The following is a 12,781-nucleotide window of genomic DNA, read 5'->3' as shown; positions in this document are numbered from 1 at the left end:
AGATAGTTATTTACCCGATTTTAGAGAATCCGTGATTTTCCCATACATTTCTCTATATACACAAGCTGTCGCATACACCACGTATGTAGAGTCGGCCGCCCGAAGGGCTCTAAAAACACATCAAAAAGACGACTTTTGAGCTTGGGAAGCCTGTGGTCAGATGAATTACGCATTCGTTAACAAAATGATTTCCGGTTTGCAGAAAAAATCTAAATACTTGGCGGTCTTTCATTTGATTCACTTTTTTTCGACGTTATATTTTTCCGACCTGGGTCGGGAACATAACTAAGTATTCATTTGCTTAAATCATTTTTAATAAAAATTTTATGGACAAATCAATATTTTAAATCTCTCTAAAAAAATTATTTTCCATAATGAAATGAAACCCATACTTACCAAGATACAGAAACAAATAAAGATCATGACACCATGAATGATTTTCTGATAACATGCAAAACATAAAAAATTTTAGACTTTTTCTTTATTGGTCACGTGATCATGGGCGTGGCCCGATGACGTCATATTTACGTTATGGACTGAGTAAAAGATTCAACCATAACTAAACAAGAAAAATTGCTAAAACTATATAACCGTAAATGTCCCTAGCAACGGGTCCAAATATATACGTCAGTGGGCCCTTAAAGCGTGCATTACAGCAAAAAATACGAAGATTTCCGAAGGCTTTACGAAAACGTTTTTGAATGACTGCGCACTGAAATGGAAGGAATGGAACTATTTTTTGACGTCATTAGTGGTGTTTGTGAAGACTACCGCAGACCGATTCCGCAGACCGCACCGACGGCAACGTCAACGACAACGTCTGGTAGAAAATAAATTTATTTAATATTTTACTTGAGAATCTCGCATAGTCCAGGGGATAAGTGTCATTTTAGGAACTAATCGTGCATTTTATGATAAAAGCATAAAACTTGGCACGCTAATATTATAAATCATGAGGAATATTTTGAAGATTATAGGCAATCTGGATATGACCTGTTCCGGGGGGACAGAAGCATCTTTCAAAATGGCCGCCAGCCAGAATTTTTATTGTGACAGCACAATGCAAAATTACTTACTGGAAGGTTTGATTAATAATTTTAAGGAAGTCCAGATTTTAGAAAATTGTTCAGAAATTGAAATTTTGAAATGTTTTGGGAAAAATGTTGTCGGGGTTCATGCAAATTAGATTTTCAAAAGAATTCATTCACACTGATTTTATAATAGTATCTTGTTCCCTTCTTTTGGTATTTTTGAAAAAAGTATTTAAACTTGCTTTAATACTGTTTTTGCTGAACTCATTTTATATATACAAGCAGCATACGCTTATAGAATGGATCAGCTTGGACAGGACTCCTCAGTAGATCATTCTACTAGATTGAAAAAAAATTCTCAGCAATTTTCTTCAATTGGAAGGATGCAATGAGGGTCGAAATGTGCTGTTTCTGACCAAAGAAAACGTCGGAAAATCTCCAAGATCGTGCGATCACGACGATGAGAGTGAAGCTGTGCTCCTATATCGTGCTGCAAACATTGTTCGCGAGGACATGTTAAGAAACAAATGCGTACCACTGGTTCATTCACAGAAGATTGTCAGGAGGATTCGGTGCCTCAATCGAAGCTGATGCTTATTACAATTTTCATGTGTGTGACAAACATTAAGGACAAAGCTAGCTACTTGTCACAACTTGCTCTGTTTCTTCCGCATTATTTATAATGTATAACAGTTGTCTAGTGCACATGGATCCTTCCATGGGACAGACATAACTTACACTGTTTCAGTATCCCGACACTGAAAATCTTGGCACAGAACAATCATGTGTTTCTATTTCCAGGTCTGGCAAGACAGACCGGACAGCTACACACTTGTACCGGCAGCCACTGCCACAAAGAACGAACCTCCTGTTCCAGAAGTTTGTGGACTGAAACAATCTAGGTGCAGTCTGATAAATAAGGCTGTAGCAGAAGGCAATGACAGGTCCGATCACCTCAGCAAGATTATCAATGGTAGTTATGACAGTGCCAGTGGTAAGGACTTGCATGTATCTTGGGCCTGCATGCCACTCAAGAAGACAACAACCAGCAGACCCCAGTTCATGGCCCTGCAGCAGTCAACGCACTTGTTCCGAGTCTTTTCCCGGATGACTCGAAGTCAGTGGCGATGATTCGTCATTCCGTGAATGTGGTGAAAAGGCTGTGGCAGTTCTTAATCCTGGAAAAATTCCTGTGATCTTATTTGATCAACCGCTGAAATGATGGGTGGCAAACACATCAGGATGGCATTGCTAAAAGCACTTTCTAAAATTAAAGCACTTAGAGATCTTTCGGATGGCAGTGGCTGGACGTCAGGACTAGTAGAAGCTGAAATAACGACAGCAGGAACTTAAAATTCTTTCCTGAAAGCGGTGCATGTCAAGAAAACCGCCCGTGCACACCAGATATGCAGCTTGCGCTCTGTTTAAAGCTTGACAGGCATCGTACATTGAGTGGCAAACAAGTCAGCCAGAATGTAGCGGTGCATCGTTTAAAGAATGGTGCGACCAAAGAGCCCTTCAAAGTCCACAGTTCCATTTCTGGAAGCTTGTGCTGAGCATCGAGTTGGACGTACTGGCCTCGGACAGATCAATCCATGAAGGCAATTTCCTTTTGTATGTAGAGGCTTTAACAAGACTTCAGTGGCTGTAACATTCTCTTGACCACTAGAACTTCGCATGTGCCATTGCTATTCACCTGCGTGACATGGCAATGCTTCCCAAGAATCACTCCAGAATATTGAAAGCATTATGGAAGGGGAAGTTCACCGTTAACAAGACACAGCCGCCTTTCTTTTGGATGGCTTTAGATAAAAACCATGAACAGAAAAATGCCTTCGTGAAAAGAAATGGAGGAGAGACCTGTGGGGTTTGCTGCATCCGCACTACTGAGATGAATGGTGTCTGGACCAGAGATGGTCAGGATCATTGGCGAATTTCGCAGTTTTGGACATGAAGGAAACAGTTTCACAGCTTCATCACCACGAGGACCAGCCAGGTGACATGACTTATCAAATTGTATTTTTCTGTAATTTTTACCCTTTTGTGAAACCTGCAGTCTGTACTTGTGCTTACCGCTGAAATACAAGGAACTAAAGACAGTTGGTATAACAGTTTTTTAATGACAAGAATATGATTATTCCACGTTGTCTTGCACTTCAACCTTCCTTGACCAGTTCTAAAATCATCGAGTTCAGAAATCGCCATGACTTTTGAGCAACATGTCTTGTTTCTCCTCAACTACCAAACTTGAAAAGTTCAGTCGGGCCGAAGTTGGTATTATGTTACAAAAGTGAGAAAAACAACAGTATCATGTTACAGTGTTTGGCAAAAAGCCAAAAGTATTCCGTTGCTAGAAAGCTAGCAACAAAATAACCGCTTTAAACAGAGTATGAACTTGCCATTTTGTGAAATTTTGATAATTGAATTAGTTTTTGTTTTTCAATTAAATGATGAAAATTTACGTATTGAATAAAACAGTTCTGATGTATCAAAATGCACGTGAAAATTATTTTGTTTGCAAGCAAATTTGTGCAAAAAAGTGACTCCGTGGGCCGCCTTACACAAATAGCTCAACCCATGGCATAAACCATCCAAACAGGACAATCACCCAGTTTCACCCCAAGCCACCCCATAAATTGAAAAAATAACTCCTGCATGCTTAGCGTGCCTATGTTTCTTATAAGATCCTATTTAGCCTTAAATTTGCAAAACAGGTTCTTATTTTCTAAAATGCATTAAAAAGGTTACTTTTGGAAAAATAACTTTGGACAAGTCTTTACTGTACAAGTAAACAATGTCATGTTCTAAATGAAGTGTTTTATTTTTACATAAACACTTGTTTGGTATGCAAATTTAGACAAATAATAGGCTGAATATCACTAAAAGTTCTATAAGCAACAATGTAATTTTTTTCAGAAAATAAGAACCTATTAAGAACCTAAATAGCCTAAATTTATGTTAACTGCCATTTATGTAAGAACCTGTTTAGGCTAACCTGGAAAAATCTAGGTTCTTACGTGCGGGTTTTTACTGTATATTTGAAGTCTGGCATCTTACACATCCAGCAGCATGAGCAACAAAACATTATTGACATTGCACGGTTCAGTCACAGTGGATTAACGGCGGCACGCTGAATCTCAGGAACGAAATACGAGACGTCTACACGCAGTATGGTCTAGCTATATTTAAGTGTTTTTTTAATTTGTATAAATTCGCCTGCATTTCTCAACTATTGATATAACATTCTCCAAGCCAAACAAATAGTTGTTATCAAGATCTGATGACGTAAATACATGAGCAGTGTCGATCATTCTTGTCTCTACCAAAGTTTTCTTGAGAGGTGATTGCCGATGACAGTTCTTTAAAGCTGGAAGATGAATGATGTTTAAATCCGACCTCGTGTCATTCTGCTCGAGGGCTTGTTGGAGAGTACCAGAGGATGTTTTCTCGGTGTCACCTTCGTATACTATAAGAATTGAACTTGCTATAAATCTGTACAGTCTTTGAATGGTGAACCATCTTTTGATTTCCATAAGCTGTTTTATCAGTTGTTCCAGTATACTACGTGTCAATTCTACTTTGGTACATCCTAGGAATTGCTGAAAGGCTGCAAGGAAAACACAATGATATATGTATAGTAACAGAAATAAGTAAAGCTAACGTTCTAAATTGAGGAACGATCCTCATTACTTTCCAATTTACCAGCGTTTTCCTATTGCAACTTTCTAGGGTTGTTATTTTCTTGAACTTTTGGAAAGCTAAAACTTTACCATATGTAGGGGATGCTCCGTCGTGATAAAAATCATTATGAGTTTTAATTGTGTGTCAGCTCGAGGGTCATTATTGCCAAGAACCTTTTCGAAGGTCGTTTCTTTTGGAACATTAATTACGGTATATATGATATATAGGTACAACTAGATGCCAGTAAAACCAGTACTTTTCAAATTGGGTCAAAACAAGGCTGGGAATTAGGAAGTGATAGTTAAACAACGACTGCAGCTCAGGACTGACTCCTTCTGAGCCTCCCCTAAGAGTCACAGAAACAGAAGGAGGTTTAGTTTTTATTGGATTTGTCGCCTGACCATGCACTTGTACACTCTCTGCAAATTTTTATGTGACAAATATATTTGATCGTGCAGATGGCTCAACGATTATTTGTCAACAGTTCAAAGTTTAGTAAGTCAGTTATGACTTTGAAAAGGAGAGATATGCAGAAACAAGGCATGTACATTGCTCACTGGGAGACTGGGGACCACCAATGCTGTCACAATATTTGTCACTTTTATGTGACGAGTCCTCCACATGAGCAATTTTTTTGTGACAACTTTTATTTATCACTCTAAAGCTATTTTTTAAAAGCTTTTATGTGACAAATAAAAGCTGCCGTGTTAAAAAAAGTGAGTCACCTAAACACGGAAGCTTCTCAGTAAATTTATTTGCCACATAAAAATTGGCCAATTTCCCTTGTCTTCACGAGCAAATGAAAAAAATCACATAAAAAATTGCTCATGTAAATTGGTGTTTATGTGATATACCTTATTATATTTTTTTGGGCCCCCTTTATTCCTCGATTTTGAGGTGCGCATTTTTCGTGATTTTTCAACTCAGTAATACTAATGCACCATACCTTTTTCAGCGTCCTCCACTGTCGCTAACTTCATACAATATTCGCGGTTATAGCGTTCATAACAACTTCTGCTGTGGTTATAAACCTGTTCAGTTCAATAGTGAAAGCGTCAATGAGCGATGAGTTGACTCGGCTCTTTTTGAGTACCTTGGACAAACTTGCTATCTGCAAGACTTGCTTCGTTTCTGTACAATTTAAAAAGGGGATGGGGGTGGGGTGTGGTCGTGCACAAACTACTTTGGATTTGAAGTACAAAATGGAAGTATTAAAATTAGCACTCATTTTAACAAACTGTCTCAACTACTTTTGGCACCCCTTGTCGTTATCACCAGAGACTCAATTCAAGTAGTTCAGATGTCAGAATGATAGACAATGATATGCTATTATTATTTAAAGTTGCAAAGTTCTTTTTTAATAGAGCATTTATCACCATCTCCACCAACAGTAAAAACTAAAACAGTAAATCCTATTTACCTGTATGTTGTAATCAGTTTGTGATAATCAATAATCAATTTTTGGTTGTATAATTTTCTTGCATTGAAAATCTGATTTCAGAAAATTGAGTATTTTCTAAAGAAAAATACATGAAATTCTTAACTTCCTATTACATTATCTCGGGAGAGATGTAACATAATGTATGACAATTAAAGAGGTAGACATAAAACTGCAGTATTCTTCCTTGCAAATACTTCTTCATCACAAGAAAAATGATTGATTTAATACATTTCTTGTGCTTTTGACAAGTTGTTAACTAGTACACAAATTTCTTGTGTTTTGTTTTTGAGTTTTTCTCATTTCACACGAAGAATGTGGAATCCAGTAGAATGGTCATGTTGCAAAAATGCTAAACATAACAAGGTTTATCACGTACCATATATCCAAGAATACTGAAACCTGTTATCTCTTTAAGAGGCCACTTCATTCTTCTTCTCTCTCTAAATTTCTGATCCATGTCATCCTCCCATGTCACCCTACCTATCTTAATGTCCATAACACACGGCACATTAAACTTGTCTGTTATGTTCTCCAGTTTTAAGTACCGTATCTTATCTAAAAACCATTGTTAAGGATCAGTTTTTTTCTTTTTCTATATGACCTGTAAACTTGCAAGTGGGGACTAACTGAAATATAACTGTATAAGGCATTGTAATACTCAACAATAAATAAAAAAACTTGTTATAACAGACAGTGACTGAATTGAAGGGTATCACACAGGATATGTGTACCAGACAAGAGCAGGCAGGGAGGGGAACTCAATTAAGGTTCATAATCATGGTGGATTTGGCCTTCAAAAGTGAAGGGATTGATTTTTGTGGTAAATTAAGGTGCTTTGAAAACGTGTTGGATTGCTGATCAACTGATAATTTTGCCCCATAACCTGGACCCTGACTGTCTAATTCAGAACACGGATCCTTAGTTGGAATAGGTATACCTGTCGAACTCTTGGCATAGCAGGCTAGAAGCATGACATTTGAACTGGGCATAAACATGCACTGATAAAAATCTTTGAGAAAAATTAGCAAACAACAGCAAAATTAGCCTGCAGAACGAAGGGTGGTGCAGACTGCAAAAAAGCAAGCACAATACAAGAGCAATGAAAAAATATGACAGTTTGCGTTAAGTTTTGCATATGAAGCGAAGTACTTGTAGGGGGGGGGGGTGTGTTTCATGGAATATTCTTCATCCACAAAGTCACCGCTAGGGTTAAGGTTTAGCCCAAGGGTTTTAGGATACCTAATTCCACAACTCCATAATAATGAGGAAGAAGTCTTCTTAGCTGTAAGATCTCATCTCTTTCTTCTTCTTCATTAAACACTGTTTCATAGAAAAGAACTTCCCTCTCTCCCTTAGGAGGTTTTTGTACTGGTTTCAACACACAGCCATCCACAGTCAATTTAAATCCATCTAGAAAAAAAAAACATCATACAAAAAAATTAAGGATATAAGTTAACGAATATTATCCATATTATCACAGAAGGAAAACGTCTGCGTTTTTCTGCTAGTGCAAACCATCAACGGTAACCCCAATAACGTACATATTTTCTGAAAGCTTATTGAATAGAGATAGTAGTTTTTCGATTTTGTTTTGATCATATAGACCATAATAAGCAAAGTCAGCATTTTGTTTGCAATAATGATGTTGCACAACATTTGGTTTACCTTATTATAGGAAATTAACGCTTGTGTTAATTAAGGTATTTGAAATTAACGCGAATTGAAGGAAAAATTACTTCCCAATAAAGGAAATTAACGCGAAAGAGGGGGTAACCTTTCAAAATGAAGGAAATTAACGCGACGTACACAACAGGAACAAGTTTATTTCAACACTTGTAGGCGTATAAATTTATCTTAAACGAAAACAATGTTCATGGTACTTTTCCCACTTTGAGCGTTCTTCACAGTATCAATGATAGTGACAGATAAAATTATGCTTTTTCCTTGAAGTCAAGAACATCTGTGCTGTAACGAAAAATTGGGGCCAAAATAATGGAAATTAACGTCATGGAAATTAACGCTCCACTTAATTAACGTCATGGAAATTAACGCTCCACTTAATTAACGGCACGGAAATTAATGTTAACAAAAATTAACACAACTTAAATTAACGCGAAAGTTTGAAATTCGCGTTAATTTCATGACGCGTTAATTTCCTATAATAAGGTATTTGAGAATACATTTATGTGAACACCTAAACTATCATGTGGAATTCGATCTACATACCATATTTTCTCGATTAAACGCCGGGTACCAAATAAACGCCGGGTCTCAAAGGTGAAGTTGAAAATAGGCCCCTCAAGTATTTATTTAAGGTATAATAAGCTGTAGCTATATTAGCGAGATACATTTTTGTCAAAAATGATGAAGAAAAATCGTTGCTTAATGATAATCGGGCTCCAATAAACAACAGGAGTCAAATAAACGCCGGGTCCACCAGGCTAAGTTTGAAATAAACGCCGGAGGCGTTTAATCGAGAAAATACGGTAAGCTTTTATTGGTCTAAAAAACGATGTCTCAGATTTTTATTTTCTTGCTTCATTATTTTTTTGTGAATTTTTAAACTTAAAAATGGCGTTTTTAGGGCTACTTTAAGTCACTTCGTTCCATGTTGGGGCCGTTTCACATAATATAGTCAGATCATTTCAGAAAGAAATATTTAGTAAGAATAGTCAGAAACAGTTAAAAATAAATGCTGGTACATAAACTTTTTCACGCTGGGTCTCGAATCTTTTCAATTGCTGGCTTGCAACTGACGTCACGGCGGCCATGCTGGGGGACAAGAACAAAGCGTTTCCCTCCGCTGGGAATTTATCTTTTTTACAGACCTCTCAAGTCTCACGATTTTGGCGTGAGACTCACGATTTGTAGCTCAATCTCACGGTCTCACAATGAGACTAAAAAATCTCACGATAAACTGAGTCACGCGCTGTAAGGATACAATTTCCATGTGTAATGTTATTTTTGGCTTACTAAGGCGATTGTCTTGTGCCAATTTTGTTTAAATCCGTAGTCAGTAAAGGTATTTCATTAGTTTGTTCGCTAGATACATTATCGAAAACCATATATAGAAGACACAAGCCGTGAAAATAACGTTAGTTTTTGTGCTGGTATAACAGGAAACAAACACTTTCTCTTGATAAGCACCTGGTCAGCCTGATTTTAGTTATTTTTGTCAGTCAGTTGATCAATCTCCCGGACTTTACTGAAATCTCCCGATTTTTTGGCCTCGATCTCTAGATTTCTGGTTCTTTGAGGTTGAGAGGTCTGTTTTTATCATGTAAATTTTGCGGAAATTTATTTTATTGTTTTGACCCCCAACATGGCCGCTTTGTCACGTGGTTGCAAGCCAGCAATTGTTACCATTCTACTTGCAGTTCCATTTGGTTTAATATGGATCGATTAATTAATCGAGATTAGAGAGATTAAGCATGACGTTTTTTTTTCCCGCGAACGGCAAAAATTCAAATTCTACCGTCTACCGTTTGGCGTTAGTACGCGGAAATGAGTAGTTTTGTGTTTGTCGTAAATGTGGGATTTTTTCACTATTTTTATGAGGGATTAGTTTTAAAATTCGATAAAAAGGTAACAAAATGAAAGGCAAGCTCGCGTCTGCCGTATAACGTCATGCTTAATCTCTCTATTAATAATTGGTTGTACGACACAACTAACCCACCTTGAACTAAATGCCCAGCAACTTGGTAAGGGAATGGCTTCACAGAATCAGAATTTTGTGCGGCGGCCGGCGCGGCGGCCATATTTGTGTTGTCGGGCACAGGCTTCCTCGATCTTGTTCCCAGAGCCCTTTTGGTCAGCACCAACACCACGGACAAGTAGATACGCTGTGTATGGGGACATATAATGTACTGTACCATAGCAAACGACTACTCACAGTATTGTCGCTTAGAAGTACTTTTTAGTGTCCTTCCTTAATTACTTGAAGTACCTTAGATGCTCTTTCTCGAGTCCTGTGCTGAGTCCACCAGCTCCTTTGTCAGCAGTAGGTCAACGGTAAAGACTCTGGGTCCTCTTCAGCCTCTGAAGAGCCCTGGTCCTGGGCTCAGGACAGAATGATATTGTGGTTTCATTGCGCATGCTTACAATTTTAGTGGAAAAAATCTCCCAGAACGAACGGAAGAAAATCAGGACATCTAAACTTATTTCAATGCACCGTTGACGGCATGTTCTGAATGAAGTGTTCTGAATTAGCCATGCAAGTTTTCTCATTTTGTGTCAACCCAACTGTAATAATGGCTATTTAACCGCCCGGGGGGGTACTCCCATATGTAGCCTATATAGGTATGTGCCGCCCGATAGGGTATGGTTTTTGAGGTTCTTGGTCCTTAAATAGGGTATCATTTTTGCTCCTTTTGGCAATGTGTTCCCGGTGTGATCCTTAGATAGGGTACCTAAATTCTATAAGCGAAAATAAACGCCCAGCTAAACGAAAAAAAAGGCTTCTTAAAACTGAATTTTCTGTTCAGGTATCAGTAAAACAATTTTATAAAGATTTGTGTCTTGCCGTGCGCGGTTAGCCGTTATTTGGGTCGTCACGGAACGCTTCTCCTCCCCTTGAATAGGGTGTCATTTTTCGGTTTTGGGCCTTAAGGTCGCGCGGGACCCTTGCTCATTAATAAATTCATTAGCCAAATTTCTTGACGGAGTGCCATATTGTATAGCTTTAATTTACTACATTTTGAACATCGATTCCTCTAAAATTTAACAAGGATATTCGGGGATGATGGAATAACATCATGATTGTCCTTTTACTGAGAGATGACCGTTGTCTGTGATATTACAAGCCCTTAAAAGTTTAACTGCAGATAATGCGATTTTGTGTCCAAGTTTTCAGCTAGAACAGCGCACCAAATTTAATGATTTTATAGCTTAGTGATAAATCATAACCTCTTTTGTGCTACCACTAGAACGAAATTTTCGAATTCAAAAACTGCTACAAGTTAATCGCTTCTAAGAGAGCAAAAAAGTGAAATCTGAACTTTGAAACGCGCTATCTTCATTTTGAGAAGGAAATTTAAAAATTCGCTCTAGTCATAGCACAATAGAGTACACCAAGTTTATGTTCCTCGTGAATCAACTCTTGAAATTGTATATCGACGGAGAAAACTTGGACACAAATTTGCAGGTTTTGAGGCTTCCGAAGACCTTCCGAGTCAATGTTTACAACGTGTGATATATTCAAATCTGTGAATCTAATTATGATAATTCCCTATGTTCCAGCGCACGTGCACAAAGCTGAGAACAATTACTAGTAATTACTTGTACAAAAGAGTTTAAAAACAAACATTCTCATGAATATTTCGTTTGTTGTCGGCTTCAGTCGTCCTGCAGTTCGTGCATACTCTTTAAATAAATACATACTAATGATTGCAAGGGTCCTGCGCGACCTTAAAAAGGGTATCAATTTTCGTTTTCTTTATCCTTAAATAGGGTCAGGATTTAAGAACCTTGGCGGCACACCCCTATCCGAAATTTATGGGAGTACCCCCCCCCCCCCCCCCCGCGGGTTTAACCGGGAAAATTCATCACCGTAAACTACCATCAAAGAGCCTTTTCGACTATGGGTCGAATCCTAAATATTAAACTTGAGTGTCTCGATACTCTGAGCTTGTGATGAATAATTTATGAGATAAAGATTTTGTGATAAAAGTCATAGGCGTACGGGCACCTTCGGACCTGGGGGGGCGGAGACCTTGTTGCCCGAAAAAACATGGCATGGGTTGAAAGCCGAATAAACAGGCATACGAAATGGACAACAGAACGTGCGTTAAATTAATCTCGTGACGTTGTCCAAAGATGTCAATGCACTGAATCGTTTTTCTTCGGAAATTTGTATTTATTCACTTTAGTTCAGCAAAAATAAAAGTATTTTTGGGAGGTAATTTACATTGTTTTTTCCCCCACTTGAAAGTTTTGAGCTCATTTAAGTCAAAAGCATTAGCTTCCTTACATTTGTAACCGTATCGCAGCTTTGTTTTTGGGTCCACCGCTCGCAAACGTTCAAACCATGAGAAAGCTGATTGCAGCTGAATCATGCAGAATTTGCGAGAAAATCGAATATGATTATAGCAATTTGCAAGAGGAAACGAAGCAGATTAATGAGAAATTTGGACTTTGAACCACAAAGTTCGGTATATTTCCAATATTTTTTCTGTTGACACAATTCGTTTTGATTGTAATTTTGAGATTTGTCTGCTTATTTTCTATTTTTTTCTGGCTTGTTGCCCGAATTCTTAGCGTTTTGCCCGAAAAATTTGGGCACTGGGGGGGGGGGGGGGGGGCTGCACGGTGATCGAGCCATCTTCTTGTCTGGTTGTTTTGGTGTCAAGAAAGGCAATGGAACCTTCTGATTCTACCTCGATTGTAAATTTGATGTGAGGGTTGATGGAATTTAGACAGCCACGTATGTGTAATAACTATTCAAAGTGGCTACGAGCCACTAAACTCGGAAAATTTATTATGAAACAAGAATCGAAAACAACAAACTGACAAATAGAGATTTGCTAAAACAAATGATGTTTAACTTTCCACAATTCAGTTCACTTCACTTAGTTTCATTGTCATCTAGCTGCTCATCGAGAGCAGGCCGAAAGGGCAAGTGATAGAGTTC

The 12,781-nt window shown here is 38.0% G+C and overlaps 1 protein-coding gene across 1 annotated transcript; it reads right to left on the bottom strand.

Annotated features, from left to right (window-relative positions):
* Window positions 1-3,128: 3,128 nt before the first annotated feature.
* On the bottom strand, window positions 3,129-9,988 carry LOC144665884 (inositol polyphosphate multikinase-like). Its single transcript, XM_078527165.1, has 5 exons — window positions 9,830-9,988; window positions 7,393-7,563; window positions 6,530-6,708; window positions 5,659-5,743; window positions 3,129-4,638 (listed from the first exon to the last, which is right to left on the bottom strand). The coding sequence occupies exons 1-5, from the start codon at window positions 9,909-9,911 to the stop codon at window positions 4,229-4,231; spliced, it is 927 nt and encodes a 308-aa protein (XP_078383291.1). The 5' UTR covers window positions 9,912-9,988; the 3' UTR covers window positions 3,129-4,228.
* Between the last annotated feature and the right edge of the window lie 2,793 nt (window positions 9,989-12,781).

The sequence above is a fragment of the Oculina patagonica genome, chromosome 9, assembly GCF_052425735.1.
Source record: "Oculina patagonica isolate OP01 chromosome 9, crgOcupat, whole genome shotgun sequence".
In the NCBI taxonomy this organism is placed as follows: domain Eukaryota; kingdom Metazoa; phylum Cnidaria; class Anthozoa; order Scleractinia; family Oculinidae; genus Oculina; species Oculina patagonica.
The sequence above is the reverse complement of the archived record's forward strand: the minus strand, read 5'-3'. Positions and strand labels throughout refer to the sequence as shown.

Bases quoted from the DNA above. Each gene is read 5' to 3' on its own strand.
- LOC144665884 (XM_078527165.1), bottom strand. From the start codon at position 9,911: ATGGCCGCCGCGCCGGCCGCCGCACAAAATTCTGATTCTGTGAAGCCA. The intron at 6,709-7,392 runs GTATCCTAAAAC...AATGGTTTTTAG, and splicing joins TTATGGAGTTGTGGAATTAG to ATAAGATACGGTACTTAAAA. The intron at 4,639-5,658 runs GTATGGTGCATT...TTTTCCTTGCAG, and splicing joins AGTGGAGGACGCTGAAAAAG to CCTTTCAGCAATTCCTAGGA.